The sequence below is a fragment of the Anomaloglossus baeobatrachus genome, chromosome 3 (genome assembly GCF_048569485.1).
Source record: "Anomaloglossus baeobatrachus isolate aAnoBae1 chromosome 3, aAnoBae1.hap1, whole genome shotgun sequence".
In the NCBI taxonomy this organism is placed as follows: Eukaryota; Metazoa; Chordata; class Amphibia; order Anura; family Aromobatidae; genus Anomaloglossus; species Anomaloglossus baeobatrachus.
In genome coordinates, this window is record NC_134355.1 from 21,412,644 (window position 1) to 21,436,116 (window position 23,473).

General features: G+C 51.0%; 1 protein-coding gene across 3 annotated transcripts in view; it reads left to right on the forward strand.

Annotated features, from left to right (window-relative positions):
* LCLAT1 (lysocardiolipin acyltransferase 1) overlaps positions 1-23,473 on the forward strand; it is a 130,957-nt gene that overhangs the window by 12,089 nt on the left and 95,395 nt on the right. For 2 of the 3 annotated variants that reach the window (XR_012751566.1, XM_075339049.1), the window contains exons 2-4: positions 4,526-4,694; positions 8,133-8,331; positions 23,114-23,260. Coding sequence is in view for 2 of the 3 variants with exons in the window: in XM_075339049.1 (XP_075195164.1) it covers positions 4,530-4,694; positions 8,133-8,331; positions 23,114-23,260 (511 nt within the window). In the remaining variant the exon portion in view is untranslated. The remainder of the gene's footprint in view (positions 1-4,525; positions 4,695-8,132; positions 8,332-23,113; positions 23,261-23,473) is intronic. The other variant, XM_075339050.1, reaches the window with a different exon arrangement.

The window sequence follows — 23,473 nt, forward strand, 5'->3', positions numbered from 1 at the left end:
ATGAGTGGAAAAACTGCTGCAAAAACGCTGAAAGGATTGACATGCTGCAGTTCTCAAACTGTCGGGGGGAAAAAGCGTGGTTTATATTTTGCATAAAAAATGTAGCAAAAAAAAAACGCTGCATGTGAACATGGCTAAAGGGTTTGTTTGCATATTGCATTTTTGCACCAAAAACCAAAGTGGTGCAATAATTGCATTTTTGTTACATTTTTTTTTACTTGTGTTTTTCAACCATTCTGCAAAAACACTGAAAGAATTGACAATCTGTGTCATGGCAAATACCCAGCACGACTCAAAATAGGTGCGGAAAAATAAGCGTGTGCATGAGAGGTCAGAAATGTGATTATGCTGGTGGTGTAGAACACTGCAAAATGCCAGGTGTGAACATAACATTAGGGTGTGTGCCCACAATCCGGACCTGCTATGTCCTCGATGCAGCATGTCCTCTCCTAGAATCATAGAATAGTAGAGTTGGAAGGGACCTCAAGGGCCATCGGGTCCCACCCCCTGCGAGTGCAGGCTTTCCTAAATCATCCCAGCTATATGTTTATCCAGCTTCCGCTTCAAGATTTCCATTAATGGAGAGCTCACTGTCTCCTGTGGCTGCCTGTTCCACTTTCTGCCCTCACTGACTCTCGTGGCCGCCTGTTCCACTCTCTGACTGCCCTCACTACCTCCCGTGGTCCCGTGTTCCACTTTCTGCCCTCACAGCCTCTCGTGGCCACCTGTTCCACTCTCTGACTGCTCTCACTACCTCCCGTGGCCGCCTGTTCCACTCTATGACTGTCCTCACTGCCTCCTGTGGCCGCCTGTTCCACTCTGACTGCCCTCACTGCCTCCCGTGGCCGCCTGTTCCACTCTCTGACTGCCCTCACTGCCTCTCGTGGCCGCCTGTTCCACTCTCTGCCTGCCCTCACTGTCAGAAAGATTTTCCTAATGTCTAATCTGCATCTCCTTCCTTTTAGTTTCCTCCCGTTGCTTCTTGCACTTCCTTTTGCTAATGAGAATAGGGTGGTTCCCTCTGTCCTGTGACATTTCAGGTATTTGTAGACCGCTATTAAGTCTCCTCTCAGCCTCCCCTTTAGTTCTTGTAGCCGGTCTTCACAGGACATGGTCTGCAGACCTTCTACCATCTTGGGTGCTCTTCTCTGGACTTGCTCCAATCTATCGATGTCTTTCTTGAATTGGGGCCCAGAACTGTCCCCAGTATTCCAGGTGGGGTGTGACCAGGGCAGAGTATAGGGGAATAATCACCTCTCTTGAGCTAGATTCAATGCTGCGGGGCCGTGAGTGTTCTCCGCAGGAGACCGCAGCTGCCTGTGCCCATGATCACGGTGCGGTAAGCTGTGGACTTTCTCTATGTTCTCCCTGCGGAGAATACTCGAGGCTCCGCAGCAATAAATTGACACGCCGCGGCTCGGGAAGCCACACCGCAGGTCAGTTCACGCTGCGGGAAAAACAAGCACAGTGGGCATGGGATTTCTAGAAATCCCCTGCACTGTGCTTGTACCGTGCAACGCAGCAAAAATACGGAACGTCCAAAGCACTGTGATCCCTGATTGTGGCCACAAATTAGTGGACACATCTGCCGCCAAATGGATTTAAAGAGTTGGCAACTTCTTCCACAGGTTGCAAAAATGAAAAAAAATCCCTTAACGCCTAAGGATGAAAAAATGGCGCCGTCCTTGCCCGTTGTCATCAATGTTTTTGGTTTTGATACTTCTGTCACATGATGAAGGTATAAAGCTCGTGATAATTACTGTTTATATCCGCTCAGGTAGACGCACAGTTTCCGCCAGTAATGAGCCGCTTTCCCACCACCTGTGACGCTTCGGTGGCGCAGGATCTGGCTCCGCACACTTTATACTGGTGCAAAAATGAGCTGTAAATATGGGTGGAGGAGCCGCAGCTGGAGCTCACCCCAAACCTGTGTGTCTTGAGGTTTGGCTGATCTGCCGGGTGACGGGTGCTGCCGGCACCACTTAGGAGGACATTGGGCTTAGATCCACAATCTGAGGGTGCATGGTGGGACCGAAGGGGAAGCAGTATAACCGGTGACTACTATGGGGAAAGAGAGGGTTAGGCTGTGGCCATTGGAGTGACAAAAAGACATAGTCTTGGCTACGGAGGGGAACAATAAAGAAAATGAAAAATACATTGTTTTTGGGTGAAGATGAGGCGCGTCCTGCTGGGATTACTGGGGGAATATTACACTCTTAGTACCAGTAGTTGGCATCTGCTTCTCCTATTTCGGTGATCTGCTGACTTTCACTGGCTCTTCTTTTATCTTCCACCGTAGCAGCCATGGACGTCTGTGTCATGTCCGCCTCTGGAGGAAAATATATGGAGGAAGGAGCTCTGCTTTCACTACTGGGGGTGTCATTGCTGTTTGGATGCCTTATATCACTACTGGAGCTGGCAGAAGGGCACTGCTGGAGTTACTGGGGAGAGGACATATTTATACTGCTGTTAGAGAAGACACGCTCTGCTGGGCCTACTGGGAAATGGGACTGCTGGGTCTACCGGGGAAAAGGGACTGCTGGGTCTACCGGGGAAAAGGGACTGCTGGGTCTACCGGGGAAAAGGGACTGCTGGGTCTACCGGGGAAAAGGGACTGCTGGGTCTACCGGGGAAAAGGGACTGCTGGGTCTACCGGGGAAAAGGGACTGCTGGGTCTACCGGGGAAAAGGGACTGCTGGGTCTACCGGGGAAAAGGGACTGCTGGGTCTACCGGGGAAAAGGGACTGCTGGGTCTACCGGGGAAAAGGGACTGCTGGGTCTACCGGGGAAAAGGGACTGCTGGGTCTACCGGGGAAAAGGGACTGCTGGGTCTACCGGGGAAAAGGGACTGCTGGGTCTACCGGGGAAAAGGGACTGCTGGGTCTACCGGGGAAAAGGGACTGCTGGGTCTACCGGGGAAAAGGGACTGCTGGGTCTACCGGGGAAAAGGGACTGCTGGGTCTACCGGGGAAAAGGGACTGCTGGGTCTACCGGGGAAAAGGGACTGCTGGGTCTACCGGGGAAAAGGGACTGCTGGGTCTACCGGGGAAAAGGGACTGCTGGGTCTACCGGGGAAAAGGGACTGCTGGGTCTACCGGGGAAAAGGGACTGCTGGGTCTACCGGGGAAAAGGGACTGCTGGGTCTACCGGGGAAAAGGGACTGCTGGGTCTACCGGGGAAAAGGGACTGCTGGGTCTACCGGGGAAAAGGGACTGCTGGGTCTACCGGGGAAAAGGGACTGCTGGGTCTACCGGGGAAAAGGGACTGCTGGGTCTACCGGGGAAAAGGGACTGCTGGGTCTACCGGGGAAAAGGGACTGCTGGGTCTACCGGGGAAAAGGGACTGCTGGGTCTACCGGGGAAAAGGGACTGCTGGGTCTACCGGGGAAAAGGGACTGCTGGGTCTACCGGGGAAAAGGGACTGCTGGGTCTACCGGGGAAAAGGGACTGCTGGGTCTACCGGGGAAAAGGGACTGCTGGGTCTACCGGGGAAAAGGGACTGCTGGGTCTACCGGGGAAAAGGGACTGCTGGGTCTACCGGGGAAAAGGGACTGCTGGGTCTACCGGGGAAAAGGGACTGCTGGGTCTACCGGGGAAAAGGGACTGCTGGGTCTACCGGGGAAAAGGGACTGCTGGGTCTACCGGGGAAAAGGGACTGCTGGGTCTACCGGGGAAAAGGGACTGCTGGGTCTACCGGGGAAAAGGGACTGCTGGGTCTACCGGGGAAAAGGGACTGCTGGGTCTACCGGGGAAAAGGGACTGCTGGGTCTACCGGGGAAAAGGGACTGCTGGGTCTACCGGGGAAAAGGGACTGCTGGGTCTACCGGGGAAAAGGGACTGCTGGGTCTACCGGGGAAAAGGGACTGCTGGGTCTACCGGGGAAAAGGGACTGCTGGGTCTACCGGGGAAAAGGGACTGCTGGGTCTACCGGGGAAAAGGGACTGCTGGGTCTACCGGGGAAAAGGGACTGCTGGGTCTACCGGGGAAAAGGGACTGCTGGGTCTACCGGGGAAAAGGGACTGCTGGGTCTACCGGGGAAAAGGGACTGCTAGGACTACTGGAGATGAGGCTGCTGGGATTACTAGGGTAGGACATGTACTCGCACAGTCTTTTCTGTTAAGGCACAAGAACTCTTGGGTGAATGGGGCTGCTCTGTTTTCCTTGCACAGGGGTGTTGTGTGTGTGTGTGTGTGTAGGGAATGGCAGGTGTTGCTGGGACTACAGAAGGAGAATGGGCAGATGAGGTGACATCGGGGGTAGACTGTGCCCGGACCACTTCATCCAGAGATGAGTGTTTGGAGGTGAGGGTTTCGGTTGCTCGCACCGTTCCTATATTCTGCCCCCGGTTACACAGCGGGGTTGTTTATTTCTGGGATCAGGTGGTGTCTTCTCTATGTGATCAGCGTCTAGTAGGTTATTTGTTGTTCCTGGGCCGTGTCCTCCGCCGGCTGCGGTCTCCCCGCTGCTGAATGTTCCTCGCTGCCTCATTTGTTTGCACTAACGCTCCCTGTTTTCTTGTTTTTCAGAGCCATGGTGTCATGGAGAGGGGTTTACTTTGTCTGCACTTTGTTTCTTGGAAGTTTTTTCGGGAGCATTTTTATGCTCGGCCCATTTCTGCCTTTGATGTTTGTGTCTCCGAGCTGGTATCGGTGGCTGACTGATCGGATCGTGGCAACGTGGCTGACCCTCCCCGTGGTAAGAGACTCCCGTACTCACTATAGAGGTTCCCATTACAGGCAGAACTATGTAATGTATGTACACTGTAACTGCACCAGCAGAATAGAGAGTGCAGCTCTGGAGTATAATACAGGAGGTAACTCAGGATCAGTAATGTAATGTATGTACACAGTGCCTGCACCAGCAGAATAGCGAGTACAGCTCTGGAGCATAATACAGAAGGTAACTCGGGATCAGTAATGTAATGTATGTACACAGTGCCTGCACCAGCAGAATAGAGAGTGCAGCTCTGGAGTATAATACAGAAGGTAACTCGGGATCAGTAATGTAATGTATGTACACAGTGACTGCACCAGCAGAATAGCGAGTGCAGCTCTGGGGTATAATACAGGATGTAACTCAGGATCAGTAATGTATGTATACAGTGACTGCACCAGCAGAATAGAGAGTGCAGCTCTGGAGTATAATACAGAAGGTAACTCGGGATCAGTAATGTAATGTATGTACACAGTGACTGCACCAGCAGAATAGCGAGTGCAGCTCTGGAGCATAATACAGGAGGTAACTCAGGATCAGTAATGTATGTACACAATGACTGCACCAGCAGAATAGTGAGTGCAGCTCTGGAGTATAATACAGGAGGTAACTCAGAATCAGTAATGTATGTACACAGTGACTGCACCAGCAGAATAGTGAATGCAGCTCTGGAGTATAATACAGGAGGTAACTCAGGATCAGTAATGTAATGTATGTACACAGTGACTGCACCAGCAGAATAGTGAGTGCAGCTCTGGAGTATAATACAGGAGGTAACTCAGAATCAGTAATGTATGTACACAGTGACTGCACCAGCAGAATAGTGAATGCAGCTCTGGAGTATAATACAGGAGGTAACTCAGGATCAGTAATGTAATGTATGTACACAGTGACTGCACCAGCAGAATAGTGAGTGTAGCTCTGGAGTATAATACAGGAGGTAACTCAGGATCAGTAATGTATGTACACAGTGACTGCACCAGCAGAATAGTGAGTGCAGCTCTGAAGTATAATACAGGAGGTAACTCAGAAACAGTACAGGATCAGTAATGTATGTATACACTATATGGGGAAAAAAATATATGCCCCTTACACATCCCATCCTACACCCATAGACATTACTATACAATCAGTCCCTCCTCCGGTATAGCAGCTCCCGCTCATTTAGAGCATTTGTGAGGTCAGACCCTCATATATTGGAAGAGGCCGGGCTCACAATCTCCATTATTGGGTGGGACTGGGATCCGGTCTCATCTTCTCCCCCCTCCATGTCTGTATGGACTTTGTGCACAGTCATGGGGACCAGAAAAGGGTCTTCCCCAAACTGTTTCCACAAAGCTGAGGCTACAATTGTCTACAATGTCTTATGCTGAAGAATTAAGATTTCCCATCACTGGAGCTAAGAGGCTGCGGCCGCCCCCTGATACCAGCCCGGAGCATCCTCCTCCTCCACCATCTGTACAGCCAAAGGATAACATCCTCCATTCAACAAACCCAAACTCTTCCATCTGACACAAATAGAGAAGTGTGATCTTACACTGCACAGAGCACGTCTCCTCCAGAGTCTGGTAGGGGTGGTTTTACACCGCTCCACCCGACACGCAGAACTGTGCTTGGTGATGTACGGCTCGGCATTGTGCTTGGTGATGTACGGCTCGGCATTGTGCTTGGTGATGTACGGCTCGGCATTGTGCTTGGTGATGTACGGCTCGGCATTGTGCTTGGTGATGTACGGCTCGGCATTGTGCTTGGTGATGTACGGCTCGGCATTGTGCTTGGTGATGTACGGCTCGGCATTGTGCTTGGTGATGTACGGCTCGGCATTGTGCTTGGTGATGTACGGCTCGGCATTGTGCTTGGTGATGTACGGCTCGGCATTGTGCTTGGTGATGTACGGCTCGGCATTGTGCTTGGTGATGTACGGCTCGGCATTGTGCTTGGTGATGTACGGCTCGGCATTGTGCTTGGTGATGTACGGCTCGGCATTGTGCTTGGTGATGTACGGCTCGGCATTGTGCTTGGTGATGTACGGCTCGGCATTGTGCTTGGTGATGTACGGCTCGGCATTGTGCTTGGTGATGTACGGCTCGGCATTGTGCTTGGTGATGTACGGCTCGGCATTGTGCTTGGTGATGTACGGCTCGGCATTGTGCTTGGTGATGTACGGCTCGGCATTGTGCTTGGTGATGTACGGCTCGGCATTGTGCTTGGTGATGTACGGCTCGGCATTGTGCTTGGTGATGTACGGCTCGGCATTGTGCTTGGTGATGTACGGCTCGGCATTGTGCTTGGTGATGTACGGCTCGGCATTGTGCTTGGTGATGTACGGCTCGGCATTGTGCTTGGTGATGTACGGCTCGGCATTGTGCTTGGTGATGTACGGCTCGGCATTGTGCTTGGTGATGTACGGCTCGGCATTGTGCTTGGTGATGTACGGCTCGGCATTGTGCTTGGTGATGTACGGCTCGGCATTGTGCTTGGTGATGTACGGCTCGGCATTGTGCTTGGTGATGTACGGCTCGGCATTGTGCTTGGTGATGTACGGCTCGGCATTGTGCTTGGTGATGTACGGCTCGGCATTGTGCTTGGTGATGTACGGCTCGGCATTGTGCTTGGTGATGTACGGCTCGGCATTGTGCTTGGTGATGTACGGCTCGGCATTGTGCTTGGTGATGTACGGCTCGGCATTGTGCTTGGTGATGTACGGCTGTAGCTGCTTGGCCATGAAGCTCCCGACGGTCGCAGTGTTTGTGCTGATGTTACCAGAGGAGGTCTGGACTCTGCAGTTATGGGGTCAGCAGAGCGGTGGTGACTTTTCTGTCCTCTGCTCCTCAGCACACGGTCCCCGCTCTGTAACATTACGGGGTCTCCACTTCATGGCTGAGTTGCTGCGGCTCATTCCACTTCTCGGTAATATCACTCAGGTGATGGGGAAGATTCAGGAAGAATAAACATCATGAACAGACTTGTTACCCCGGAGTCTCCTATTACAGGACGCACTGGTATCAGTGAGCTCTGCACCACCGGCCGCTCTCACATGGTAGCAAAGGCAGATGGCAGGGAAGAGGCCGGAGGTTATATACTGGGGGGGGGGGAAGCAGAGTATATAGACCAGGGGACAGGGAGCCGGAGAATATATATCGAGAGGGTGAAAGGGCCAGAGGTTTTGGCTCGGGGAGCGAGGGGCCGGAGGTTATACACTGGTGAGTGTTATAGGCTGTGTGGGGGGGGGAGGGGGGACAGAGGGTCCGGGGGGTTTACACTCTGCAGGGCAGTGTGACTGTATGAGAGTCCTGATCTCTGTGATGACGCCTCTGGTCCTCCTCTGCACACAGTGTATTTGTGAAGTTGCTGCTGATAGTTTCCGGTCTTGGTGACTTTAGGGCCGCACATGACCTCTCTTCTCTCCGTCTGTCTCAGGCTTTGCTGGAGCTGGTATTTGGCGCCAAAGTGGTTATAACAGGCGATGGATTTATTCCGGGGGAGCGGAGCGTCATCATCATGAACCATCGCACCCGGCTGGACTGGATGTTCCTATGGAATTGCTTATTGAGATACAGTTACCTCCGGCTGGAAAAAATCTGCCTCAAATCCAGTCTGAAAGCCGTCCCGGGATTTGGTGAGTGCCCGCGCCGCTGTGTCCCCCCCCCCCGTTATGGTCCTCGTATACACATGTACTGGGGTCTGCAGGTCTAAATATCTCTACAGAGGGAGTGGATCCGTTTTTGTTTTTTTTGCAGTTACCTCCTACAAGTTGCTGTTGACGGATCCGTTACTCCTGTTTTGTTTTTATGAAGATGCTTTGAGTCAAATTGACTTATTAACCCCTTCATGTCGCGGCCACTTATTTTTGCATTTCCGTCATTTTTTTTTTTTTTTTTGCTCTCTTTCTTCCCAGAGTCATAACTTTTTTTTTTTTTTTTTTTTTTCTGTCCACATAGACATGAGGGCTTGTTTTTTTGCAGTTTTGCTTGTTACAGTTTTTTTGTAATATTGCAATGACCAAAAAAAAAAATCTTAATTTTGGAGTTCTTGAAATTATTTTGATTACTGTGTTTACCAATTGTGTTGTTTTAATATTTTTATAGATTTGGCTTTCCTGAATGCAGCGATACCACGTGTGTATTTTTTAAACCCTTCAGGACCAATGGCGTACTGCTGCGGTGAGGCGGCGATGATCCCTGCACATCCCTGCTGATTTGAACAGCGCGATCCACCCAAACCTGCTTGCCAATTAGATCACGCTGTCAAAATACAACAACACAATTTAAATGGCCGTGCGGGGACCACCCCGTTCGCCACCGCCATCGGCAGCATTTTGACTTGATCACTGGGAGCTGATAGTAGCGACGGGTCAGGTGATGGCTCCTGTCGCTATTGTGACGTAATCGCTGTCCGTCTGTCTGTGCAGCTCTGATCAGCAGAAATGCACAGGTAATCAGACTAGTGATCCATAAAGTCCCCTAGCGGGATTAGTAAAATATTATTATTATTATTATTATTATTATTATTATTATTATTATTATTATTATTATTAATAATAATAATAATAATAATAATAATATTAATAATTATTATTATTTAAATAGTAATAAAAATAATAAAAAAAAGTTTACAAAATGTGAAAAAATACAAAACAAAATAAAAGTTCAAATCACCTCCCATTTACCCCATTGAAAATAAAACTGGTAAAAAAATATACACATATCCATTTGAACTATTGCGGCATTCATAGGGTAGAGACATAGGGGGTGGCCCCCTTCTGTTTGCTCCACAGGACCCAACATTCACTTCTTGGCTGCATCAGGCCAATATATTTTATGTTAGCGTCTCACACCCAGAGCCAAGAACGGCCACTACACGGTGTACAGAGCTGACTGCAGTACTGAGAACGGCCACTACACGGTGTATGGAGCTGACTGCAGTACTGAGAACGACCACTACACGGTGTACAGAGCTGACTGCAGTACTGAGAACGGCCACTACACGGTGTATGGAGCTGACTGCAGTACTGAGAACGGCCACTAGACGGTGTATGGAGCTGAGCTGCAGTACTGAGAGCGGCCACTACATGGTGTATGGAGCTGACTGCAGTACTGAGAACGGCCACTACACGGTGTATGGAGCTGAGCTGCAGTACTGAGAACGGCCACTACGCGGTGTATGGAGCTGAGCTGCAGTACTGAGAACGGCGATTACTTGGTGTATGGAGCTGACTGCAGTACTGAGAACGGCCACTACACGGTGTATGGAGCTGAGCTGCAGTACTGAGAGCGGCCACTACACGGTGTATGGAGCTGAGCTGCAGTACTGAGAACGGCCACTACACGGTGTATGGAGCTGACTGTAGTACTGAGAACAGCCACTACACGGTGTATAGAGCTGACTGCAGTACTGAGAACGACCACTACACGGTGTATGGAGCTGAGCTGCAGTACTGAGAACGGCCACTACACGGTGTATGGAGCTGAGCTGCAGTACTGAGAACGGCCACTACACGGTGTATGGAGCTGAGCTGCAGTACTGAGAGCGGCCACTACACGGTGTATGGAGCTGAGTGCAGTACTGAGAACGGCCACTACACTGTGTATGGAGCTGAGTGCAGTACTGAGAAAGGCCACTACACGGTGTATGGAGCTGACTGCAGTACTGAGAGCGGCCACTACACGGTGTATGGAGCTGACTGCAGTACTGAGAACGGCCACTACACGGTGTATGTAGCTGACTGCAGTACTGAGAGCGGCCACTACACGGTGTATGGAGCTGAGCTGCAGTACTGAGAGCGGCCACTACATGGTGTATGGAGCTGACTGCAGTACTGAGAGCGGCCACTACACGGTGTATGGAGCTGACTGCAGTACTGAGAACGGCCACTACACGGTGTATGGAGCTGACTGCAGTACTGAGAACGGCCACTACACGGTGTATGGAGCTGACTGCAGTACTGAGAGCGGCCACTACACGGTGTATGGAGCTGACTGCAGTACTGAGAACGACCACTACACGGTGTATGTAGCTGACTGCAGTACTGAGAGCGGCCACTACACGGTGTATGGAGCTGAGCTGCAGTACTGAGAGCGGCCACTACACGGTGTATGGAGCTGACTGCAGTACTGAGAACGACCACTACACGGTGTATGGAGCTGACTGCAGTACTGAGAACGGTCACTACACGGTGTATGGAGCTGACTGCAGTACTGAGAACGGCCACTACACGGTGTATGGAGCTGACTGCAGTACTGAGAACGGCCACTACACGGTGTATGGAGCTGACTGCAGTACTGAGAACGGTCACTACACGGTGTATGGAGCTGACTGCAGTACTGAGAACGGCCACTACACGGTGTATGGAGCTGACTGCAGTACTGAGAACTGCCACTACACGGTGTATGGAGCTGACTGCAGTACTGAGAATGACCACTACACGGTGTATGGAGCTGACTGCAGTACTGAGAACGGCCACTACACGGTATATGGAGCTGACTGCAGTACTGAGAACGGCCACTACACGATGTATGGAGCTGACTGCAGTACTGAGAGCGGCCACTACACGGTGTATGGAGCTGACTGCAGTACTGAGAACGGCCACTACACGGTGTATGGAGCTGACTGCAGTACTGAGAACGGCCACTACACGGTGTATGGAGCTGAGCTGCAGTACTGAGAACGACCACTACACGGTGCATGGAGCTGACTGCAGTACTGAGAGCGGCCACTACACGGTGTATGGAGCTGACTGCAGTACTGAGAACGGCCACTACACGGTGCATGGAGCTGAGCTGCAGTACTGAGAGCGGCCACTACACGGTGCATGGAGCTGACTGCAGTACTGAGAGCGGCCACTACACGGTGTATGGAGCTGACTGCAGTACTGAGAACGGCCACTACACGGTGCATGGAGCTGAGCTGCAGTACTGAGAGCGGCCACTACACGGTGCATGGAGCTGACTGCAGTACTGAGAGCGGCCACTACACGGTGCATGGAGCTGACTGCAGTACTGAGAGCGGTCACTACACGGTGTATGGAGCTGAGCTGCAGTACTGAGAACGGCCACTACACGGTGTATGGAGCTGAGCTGCAGTACTGAGAGCGGCCACTACACGGTGCATGGAGCTGACTGCAGTACTGAGAGCGGCCACTACACGGTGCATGGAGCTGACTGCAGTACTGAGAGCGGTCACTACACGGTGTATGGAGCTGAGCTGCAGTACTGAGAGCGGCCACTACACGGTGTATGGAGCTGACTGCAGTACTGAGAACGGCCACTACACGGTGTATGGAGCTGACTGCAGTACTGAGAACGGCCACTACACGGTGCATGGAGCTGAGCTGCAGTACTGAGAACGACCACTACACGGTGCATGGAGCTGACTGCAGTACTGAGAACGGCCACTACACGGTGTATGGAGCTGACTGCAGTACTGAGAACGGCCACTACACGGTGTATGGAGCTGAGCTGCAGTACTGAGAGCGGCCACTACACGGTGCATGGAGCTGAGCTGCAGTACTGAGAGCGGCCACTACACTGTGTATGGAGCTGACTGCAGTACTGAGAACGGCCACTACACGGTGTATGGAGCTGAGCTGCAGTACTGAGAGCGGCCACTACACGGTGCATGGAGCTGACTGCAGTACTGAGAACGGCCACTACACGGTGCATGGAGCTGACTGCAGTACTGAGAGCGGCCACTACACGGTGTATGGAGCTGACTGCAGTACTGAGAACGACCACTACACGGTGTATGGAGCTGACTGCAGTACTGAGAACGACCACTACACGGTGCATGGAGCTGACTGCAGTACTGAGAACTGCCACTACACGGTGTATGGAGCTGACTGCAGTACTGAGAACTGCCACTACACGGTGTATGGAGCTGACTGCAGTACTGAGAATGACCACTACACGGTGTATGGAGCTGACTGCAGTACTGAGAACGGCCACTACACGGTATATGGAGCTGACTGCAGTACTGAGAACGGCCACTACACGATGTATGGAGCTGACTGCAGTACTGAGAGCGGCCACTACACGGTGTATGGAGCTGACTGCAGTACTGAGAACGGCCACTACACGGTGTATGGAGCTGACTGCAGTACTGAGAACGGCCACTACACGGTGTATGGAGCTGAGCTGCAGTACTGAGAACGACCACTACACGGTGCATGGAGCTGACTGCAGTACTGAGAGCGGCCACTACACGGTGTATGGAGCTGACTGCAGTACTGAGAACGGCCACTACACGGTGCATGGAGCTGAGCTGCAGTACTGAGAGCGGCCACTACACGGTGCATGGAGCTGACTGCAGTACTGAGAGCGGCCACTACACGGTGTATGGAGCTGACTGCAGTACTGAGAACGGCCACTACACGGTGCATGGAGCTGAGCTGCAGTACTGAGAGCGGCCACTACACGGTGCATGGAGCTGACTGCAGTACTGAGAGCGGCCACTACACGGTGCATGGAGCTGACTGCAGTACTGAGAGCGGTCACTACACGGTGTATGGAGCTGAGCTGCAGTACTGAGAACGGCCACTACACGGTGTATGGAGCTGAGCTGCAGTACTGAGAGCGGCCACTACACGGTGCATGGAGCTGAGCTGCAGTACTGAGAACGACCACTACACGGTGTATGGAGCTGACTGCAGTACTGAGAGCGGTCACTACACGGTGTATGGAGCTGAGCTGCAGTACTGAGAACGGCCACTACACGGTGTATGGAGCTGAGCTGCAGTACTGAGAGCGGCCACTACACAGTGTATGGAGCTGACTGCAGTACTGAGAGCGGCCACTACACGGTGCATGGAGCTGACTGCAGTACTGAGAACGACCACTACACGGTGTATGGAGCTGACTGCAGTACTGAGAGCGGTCACTACACGGTGTATGGAGCTGAGCTGCAGTACTGAGAGCGGCCACTACACGGTGCATGGAGCTGACTGCAGTACTGAGAGCGGCCACTACACGGTGTATGGAGCTGACTGCAGTGTTATACAGCCAGCACTTGCCTCCAACAGCAGATGCCGAAGTTGAGCTCAGATCGCTGCAGTTTATCCACCCAGAAACAATACGGTCACAGTGGGAGCGCTGCGGGTAAATAACCCTTTTACAATATCTTTGCAAATTATATTTCCAGCTTAAAAATAAGAAAAAAAGTAAAAAAAAAATTAAATGGTTTAAACCACCCCCTTTTTTCCAGTACAAAAAGGTAATAAAAAAAAGTAATAGTATCTCATATTGCGACGCCCATGAAAATCCGGTCAATCAAAATACAAAATAAATGATCCCCTACAGTAAGGGAGAAAAAATTGTTACTCTGGAATTGATGTTTTTCAATCGTCGCACCTCTACTTTAAAAAGCGATTAAAACATCGCACAATGGTGCCAATAAGAACAACCGCTCAGTCTTCTGCTGTGTGGACCCGCGCCGGCCTCGCCCCCGTTTTCCGCACTCCCTTTCTTTTGCGCGGTGGATTCTTCGCTGTCCGCAGTTCTCAGGGTTTTCGTCTTCCTTAGATTTGAGATTTCGCACGTCCCCGCAGAACCGGACCTTCTCATCTGCTCCTCTTCGGACTCCGGCCTCGCCGGTAATCTGTTCTGTGTGGAGCTCAGGTGACAGATGTGCAAAACACAGGATGCGAGACGCACGGATCTGTTTCCGATCTCCTAGATGGAGAGAGACGGGCGACGAGCCAAGCCGCCTGCAGAAACAGAGAAAGTGATGTCTTATCAGAAAATCACCTAGTGAATTCAGATTCCTCTTGAATTTTTATTATTTTTTTTCTTTTAATATTGCAACCTGTATTAAAAACAAAAAAAAAAATTCCTCCATTTTCACACTGGTCCCTGGGGCTTTTTTAGACTTTAATTTCTTGTTGTTTCAAGACATTCATGTGGAGATACGGGGTCAGTGGGTGCTCTCCTGTGGAGACACGGGGGTCAGTGGGTGCTCTCCTGTGGAGACACGGGGGTCAGTGGGTGCTCTCGTCCGCTGGCCCAGCCGCCTTTAGAAAGACAGCGTGGCTCAGGGCTCATCCCAACGGAACGCACGACCTCCTACGCACGACCTCCTTAACCGTGGGCGTAACACTACTCAGACAACACAGGGTGAGGGAATCACAATATTAAGACTTTATTGGATCCCCAAACAATTAACGGCACATAACCAGCAACACACACATGTAACAGGCAACAGAGTCTCACCCTTCCGCTGGCTCACCAGGGATTAGAATGTCCGTGCCTCAGAGGTTCCAGGGCTATTTACTCCAATCCAGCAGCACCCCGCTTTTGGCGGGCACCCACCGAGATTGGAATAACGCTGGATTTAATAAGCTGGCTGAGGTCCGCAAAGACTGTAGCCAGGTGACTGGATTGTCCCAACCTGGATTTCCTCCTTAAGTAGTCTCTGGTACGATGATATAATCCTGGCAGCCGGAGTCGAAATCCCTAGACTGTGGATATGGTCTCCAATCGGAATCGAAGTCCCTAGATTGATGCCCTGTAGCCAAGTGATCCTGTAGTCGGAGCCAAAGTCCCTAGACCAAGTCCACAAGGCATCCTGGTTCTGATCCCCTAGCCAGCTCCTAAGAGCTTAGACTGGATCATGCACAGCCATTAACAATTGGTGACTTAAAAAAGTCCCTCTTTATAGCCATAACCTTCCCTTCGGATATACTGTGCCCTCAGCGGATTGGTTGTATAAGGTTGCTTCTCTTATTGGATGAATTTCAAGCTGCATGGATAATGTTCATTTAAATGATGTGGATAGAAAGACTGAGGATATTTACATGAAGTCTGCAAGTCACAGACTAGACAATGGCTACTAAGGTAATTTAAATTAGATTAGCAATACACAACTACATTACAATGGGGTCTGGTCCCAAACAATAGTTTAGCAAACATGAGTTAACACACAGAAGAACAATACGTCTGGCTGAATTTTAAGAAACTTTAAGGCTATGTGCGCACGTGTGCGCTCTGCACTGCACCTAAAAGGTGCGCTTCAGAGCGCAGCTGAAAAGCTCCGTTCTGAAGCGCATGGTGCCGGCAGAGAACGCGCGCTCTGCCTGAAGCTCCTGCCATAGACAGAGCAGGGGCAGCCGGCAAAGCGCACGGAAGAAGTGACATGTCACTTCTTAGAACGCGCGCTTCGGGCAGCAGCCGAAGCGCTGCGCTCTAAGACGCCACGTGCGCACGGCCCCTGCACAATCTCCATAGATTATGCAGGGGACGCAGGACGCATGCAGTTACGCTGCACTACAAAGCGCAGCGTAACTGCATGTAATTACGCAACGTGCGCACATAGCCTAACCCTGCTAGGCATTGGGTGTCCATGTCGTCACAATTCACGTGTATAATAGCAGCAATAACCCCATGTTTTGTACTGAAGCATATAATGAGCTTGTGCAGAAGGAAGGAAGAGCAGGTGAGCTTCCGTTATTTTGCATCTGTCACAATCTCTTGCAGGATTCCATTTCTTTCCCCATAGACTTGTACTAACGACGGGTTGCGACTGATGGACTGCGCTGCATCCACTATGCGACTGATCAGTCATGGAATGATTGATCACCAGGCGGAAGCAACGCAGAATGTAACGTTTTTTGTAGCGTCGAAAAAAACGCAGTGCGCAGGATTCCGTCGCCATTCATCGTTGGTTATAATGAAAGCCTATGGGCGCCTGAATCCATCCAATCCGTCAAATGACGGATTCCGGCGACGGTTCCGTGTTTTAGCAACAGAGCATGCTCAGATGTTTCCTTTCTGGTTAGAAAATATCTAGCCGTAGAACACCGCCGCTCTCTGTGAGCGCCACAGAGCAACTGAAGTGAGTCGCGCTGTCAGTGGTGACGTCACTCAGGTTACCCGCAGACACAGCTGGATTCTGGTACAAACTGCTACAACGGATCCGTTTTTTTAACGGATCCGTCCCATCAGTTGTACCACAATCTCCAACGCATCCGTCACATCAGTCACATAACGGATTGTGACTGATGCAAAACAACGGAAGTGTGAAAGCAGCCGAACTCTTCCTCTGATAGGCGTCCGTCGAAAATTAATTCTTGACTTTTCCCTGAAGAAGGACACTGTCTTATATTGTTTTGTTGCCCCAAAAAATGTGGTGCAGCTTATTTTTGGGTAGGGATTATTTTTGGGGAAACACGGGTTTCGGGGCTAAGTTTACCCCCTAAAAAAGCGGACACCCCAGGAGAATCATACCAGACATCTGCGTCACTCCCAGGTGCAATCCACAGCGGGTGCTCCCAGTCGTCTATTCCACAGTGGTCCTCCCCTGCTCCAGCCGGTGTCCCTCTGCTCTCACATACCCTACACACATATTGGGGCCGTCTTCTTTGTTCTGGGGCCGTCTTCTCTTTTGCGGGCCAAACTTCTCTCTGTTGTGGGGTCCTCTTATCTCTGTTGTGGGGTCCTCCTTATCTCTGTTGGGGGACCCTCGTCTCTCTGTTGGGGGGCCCTCGTCTCTCTGTTGGGGGGCCCTCGTCTCTCTGTTGGGGGGCCCTCGTCTCTCTGTTGGGGGGCCCTCGTCTCTCTGTTGGGGGGCCCTCGTCTCTCTGTTGGGGGGCCCTCGTCTCTCTGTTGGGGGGCCCTCGTCTCTCTGTTGCGGGGCCCTCTTCTCTCTGTTGCGGGGCCCTCTTCTCTCTGTTGCGGGGTCCTCGTCTCTGTTGCGGGGCCCTCTTCTCTCTGTTGCGGGGCCCTCTTCTCTCTGTTGCGGGGCCCTCGTCTCTCTGTTGGGGGGCCCTCTTCTCTCTGTTGCGGAGCCCTCTTCTCTCTGTTGGGGGGCCCTCTTCTCTCTGTTGGGGGGCCCTCGTCTCTCTGTTGGGGGGCCCTCGTATCTCTGTTGCGGAGCCCTCTTCTCTCTGTTGCAGAGCCCTCTTCTCTCTGTTGCGGGGCCGTCTTTTCTCTGTTGCGGGGCCGTCTTTTCTCTGTTGCGGGGCCGTCTTTTCTCTGTTGCGGGGCCGTCGTCTCTCTGTTGCGGGGCCCTCGTCTCTCTGTTGCGGGGCCGTCTTTTCTCTGTTGCGGGGCCCTCGTCTCTCTGTTGCGGGGCTGTCTTTTCTCTGTTGCAGGGACGTCTTTTCTCTGTTGCGGGGCCCTCGTCTCTCTGTTGCGGGGCCGTCTTTTCTCTGTTGCGGGGCCGTCTTTTCTCTGTTGTGGGGCCGTCTTTTCTCTGTTGCGGGGCCGTCTTTTCTCTGTTGCGGGGCCGTCTTTTCTCTGTTGCGGGGCCGTCTTTTCTCTGTTGCGGGGCCCTCGTCTCTCTGTTGCGGGGCCCTCGTCTCTCTGTTGCGGGGCCGTCTTTTCTCTGTTGCGGGGCCGTCTTTTCTCTGTTGCGGGGCCCTCGTCTCTCTGTTGCGGGGCCGTCTTTTCTCTGTTGCGGGGCCGTCTTTTCTCTGTTGCGGGGCCGTCTTTTCTCTGTTGCGGGGCCGTCTTTTCTCTGTTGCGGGGCCGTCTTTTCTCTGTTGCGGGGCCCTCTTTTCTCTGTTGCGGGGCCCTCTTTTCTCTGTTGCGGGGCCGTCTTTTCTCTGTTGCGGGGCCGTCTTTTCTCTGTTGCGGGGCCCTCTTTTCTCTGTTGCGGGGCCCTCTTTTCTCTGTTGCGGGGCCCTCTTTTCTCTGTTGCGGGGCCCTCTTTTCTCTGTTGCGGGGCCCTCTTTTCTCTGTTGCGGGGCCCTCTTTTCTCTCTCGTTTGGGGCTAGTGTGAAAATTGCAAGATCACTAATCTAGGTTTTTATTTCCCCCCCAAAATAAAGACCAAGGTATGAAAACAAGAAACATAAAACAAAATCTGTATACTATAATGGTAAAATATCCGTCAGGAATTTTATTGTTTATCCTGGACAACCAATGTAAAGATGGAGCCCTATGTCACCACCAGCAATAAAGGGGATTGTTTTAATAGAACGGCAATGGGGGGGGGGGGGGGGGTCCTGTGTTCAGGATCTTCATGCTTTAGTTGGGATGGGCGGCACGGTGGCTCAGTGGTTAGCACTGCAGTCTTGTGGTGGCTCAGTGGTTAGCACTGCAGTCTTGTGGTGGCTCAGTGGTTAGCACTGCAGTCTTGTGGTGGCTCAGTGGTTAGCACTGCAGTCTTGTGGTGGCTCAGTGGTTAGCACTGCAGTCTTGTGGTGGCTCAGTGGTTAGTACTGCAGTCTTGTGGTGGCTCAGTGGTTAGCACTGCAGTCTTGCAGCGCTGGGGTCCTGGGTTGAAATCCCACCAAGGACAACATCTGCAAGGAGTTTGTATGTTCTCCCCGTGTCTGCGTGGGTTTCCTCCGGGGTCTCCAGTTTCCTGCCACACTCCAAAAACATCCTGATAGGGAATTTTAGATTGTGAGCCCCAATGGGGACAGTGTTGCCAATGTATGTAAAGTGCTATGGAATTAACAGCGCTATATAAATTAATAAATATTATTATTATCATCTCTCCCTGTGGACTCCGGTCCTTTCTTACATTACATAGACAAGCCATTGATATGAATGGACTCCGTGTAATACTTCATTTCTCCAGAGGAGGTAGTGCAGGGGAATATTCATTCACTTTATCAGCAGGTTTAATTACAAATGATGGCTGGAGGTCCCTTTATAATCAACTTATTTTGTTTCATGTCGTTTTTGCGCAAAAATTGGTAACATTTGAGGCCAGATATATGAATGGCGTCTTTTATAAAGTCTCAAAGTTCCAGTTCTCACCCCAGTAGAAGTAAGGAGTAAAAATGGACTAAATTAATCAGAATTTGGCTCAAATAACGTCAATGCAACCACAACTAAATACGTCACCCGGTCCGCTTTTTTTTTGGGCTCTTTTTATTTATTTTTCCATCTGTGTCTCATTCGCTTTTCTTGTTTGTTACAATATAAACTTCCCAGCATCCGGTCTGTGAATACTGGCATGTGTCTGCTTTTCGTCCTTTTTGCAGACCCACTCGGTTTAATAGGAGAGATGGGACCCCGGAGTAGGACACGTCGTCTTCTGTATGGAAAACATAAGTTTGCACGGCCCCGTAGACTGCGCGGGTGTAAAGCGGGGTCTGTCCCTTTAAGGTGCACTCTTCCCTTTCCGCATTCTCCTCGCTCGCTTGTTTTCCTCGGATTGTTCTGTTTGTTTTCTTTATGCCAAGATTCCAGCAGATTTTTCCCCCCTTTCCTCCCGAATCTTCCCTCGTGCAGTCATCAGCTGGTGCTGTTAGATTGCAGCTGGAACGTATTTTACCTTTAATGGTCAAATGAAGAGTGCGTGAAATCCATGAAATCCTAGAAAGTGACTATATAAGGCAGAGGCTGCGCCGCGCTCTGCTCCGTGCACCCCCCTCCTGTTATACCTGCTCCTATCAGCTGCTTAATCTGGATGTGACCCCCACAGGACCCCATCCCCCCGCAGCGCGACGCTCACTTATTGGCTTTTTAGTTACCTGAAATATGAAGGGAATAATCACCTTGTGTTCTGTGTGTTAATCTTGCAATGTTTGCACTGGGGCTATTTTAGGCTCGTACTTCTCTTCTTTTAGGAAGAGTTTTCAGCAGTTTTCTTATCCGCAAAGTCAGGATTACAATGATTGAGAACAGAAGATTCACTAATCACAGCAGGCGATGTCACAGCTCCCCGCCTCTTCCTCCTCCCCTTCCTGTACAATGACTGATAATACTTTACAGAAGGCCTTTCACCAGTCTCATAATCATTATAGGCAGGATTGCAATTTCAGATAACGTCCCTATATATAGCTGATAACACAGGATCCACCATTCACAATAGGTGATGTCACAGCTCACCTCCTCCCCCTTCCTGTACAATGGCTGATAACACCTTTTATAGAAGACTTTTTTAGCAGTCTCATAATCATCATAGGTAGGATTGCAATTACAGCTAACATCTCTATATACAGTAGATAAAATAGAATCCACCATTCACACTGTCACAGCTCACCTACTCCCTCTTTACAATGAGTGATAACACCTCTATTATACAGTAAATAACAGACTCCACCATTCAAAATAGGTGATGTCACAGCTCACCTTGTCCTCCTCCTGTACAGTTAAGCTGGTGTCACACATAACGACGACGACAACGACGTCGCTGCTACGTCACCATTTTCTGTGACGTTGCAGCGACGTCCCGTCGCTGTCGCTGTGTGTGAAATCCAGCAACGACCTGGCCCCTGCTGTGAGGTCGCCGGTCGTTGCTGAATGTCCAGCTTCATTTTTTCATCGTCACTCTCCCGCTGTGACACACACATCGCTGTGTGTGACAGCGAGAGAGCGACGAAATGAAGCGAGCAGGAGCCGGCACTGGCAGCTGCCGTAAGCTGTAACCAGCGTAAACATCGGGTAACCAAGGGAAGACCTTTCCCTGGTTACCCGATGTTTACGCTGGTTACCAGCCTCCGCTCTTGCTGCCAGTGCCGGCTCCTGCACTGTGACATGTGGCTGCAGTACGCATCGGGTAATTAACCCGATGTGTACTGTAGCAAGGAGAGCAAGGAGCCAGCGCTAAGCAGTGCGCGCGGCTCCCTGCTCTCTGCACTGTGACATGTAGCTGCAGCACACATCGGGTTAATTAACCCGATGTGTACTGTACCTAGGAGAGCAAGGAGCCAGCGCTAAGCGCGGCTCCCTGCTCTCTGCACATGTAGCACAGCGACGTTATGATCGCTGCTGCGTCGCTGTGTTTGACAGCTAAGCAGCGATCATAACAGCGACTTACAAGGTCGCTGTTACGTCACCGAAAATCATCGCTGTGTGTGACAGCGAGAGAGCGACGAAATGAAGCGAGCAGGAGCCGGCACTGGCAGCTGCCGTAAGCTGTAACCAGCGTAAACATCGGGTAACCAAGGGAAGACCTTTCCCTGGTTACCCGATGTTTACGCTGGTTACCAGCCTCCGCTCTTGCTGCCAGTGCCGGCTCCTGCACTGTGACATGTGGCTGCAGTACGCATCGGGTAATTAACCCGATGTGTACTGTAGCAAGGAGAGCAAGGAGCCAGCGCTAAGCAGTGCGCGCGGCTCCCTGCTCTCTGCACTGTGACATGTAGCTGCAGCACACATCGGGTTAATTAACCCGATGTGTACTGTACCTAGGAGAGCAAGGAGCCAGCGCTAAGCGCGGCTCCCTGCTCTCTGCACATGTAGCACAGCGACGTTATGATCGCTGCTGCGTCGCTGTGTTTGACAGCTAAGCAGCGATCATAACAGCGACTTACAAGGTCGCTGTTACGTCACCGAAAATGGTGACGTAACAGCGACGTCGCTGTCGCTTAGTGTGACACCAGCTTTAGTGATAACACAGAATCCACCATTCACAATAGGTAATATCACACCTCACCTCCTCCTGTACAGTGACTGATAACACCTCTATATATAATAGATAACATATCCACCATTGACAATAGGTGATGTCACAGCTCACCTTTTCCTCCCCGTGTAGAATGACTGATAACACCTCTATATACAGTATATAACACAGGGTCCACCAGTCACAATAGGTGATGTCACAGCTCACCCCCTCCTCCTCCAGTACAATGACTAGTAACACCTCTATAGACAGTATATACAGTAACACAGGATCCACCGGTCACAATAGATGATGTCACAGCTCACCCCCCTCCTTTTCCTGTACAATGACTGGTTACACCTCTCTATGCAGTATGTAACACAGGATCCACCAGTCACAATAGATGATTTCACAGCTCACCTCCTCCTCCGGTACAATGACTGGTAACACCTCTATATACAGTGTATAACACAGGATCCACCAGTCACAATAGGTGGTATCACAGCTCACCTCCTCCTTTTCATAGTGATTTTTTTCACACGCTCATTAGATGCATCAGTACATAAGATAGGACCTCACTCTTCATTGTGGCTAATGTTCATGTGCTTCCTGAAATAGGAAGGTAACATTTAAAAAATAAAAAAAAAGCCCCTGCGATCACAATGAAAAGTGCAAGATTTCTACTTATTCATCAGGGGCCAGGATATATATATATATATATATTTATTTATTTATTTATTTATTTATTTATTTAGATATAATATAATTTTTTTTTTTTTTTTATTTATTTTCAAGCGCTCTGCTTGCTGTCAGTGAGTGACGCCGTTGTTCCCATCCACAGGCTGGGCGCCCCTCCTCTTTCCAGGCCGCAGACACAATGTAACTAGTAATCTGGGCGTGTTTTGTACGGCTGCATTCACACCTGGATCTCCCTGTATGTAAAGCACTACTACACCCATGGTCTGCAGCCTGTGATGGCACTACAGCTGACCTCAGTCACACATATGGATGGTTTCCAGGGGATTGTGAGATCTCCTGGCTGATAACAGAGAATGACAGAATGTATTCCTCTGCACAGGCCTATTCCCGGCTGCAGCTGATGCCGTCTCGTTTCTCGTCCCGTCTAGGTTGGGCCATGCAGGTCGCCGCCTTCATTTTCATCCGCAGGAAATGGGAAGAAGACAAGAGCCACTTTGAGGCCATGCTGGATTACTTCTGTGACATTAAGGAACCGCTGCAGCTCCTCATCTTTCCAGAGGGAACGGATCTGACAGGTTAGTAACCAGGAGGATATCCGCCTCTCCTACATATCACGGGCAGGTCCAGGGACAGCAGTGAGATCCCTGCAAACAGCTCCTCGTATCACAGCCTCCACCAGTGTGATGGGAGGCCCAGGGACAGCAGCGAGATCCCTGCAAACAGCGCCTCGTATCTCAGCCTCCACCAGTGTGATGGGAGGCCCAGGGACAGCAGTGATATCCCTGCAA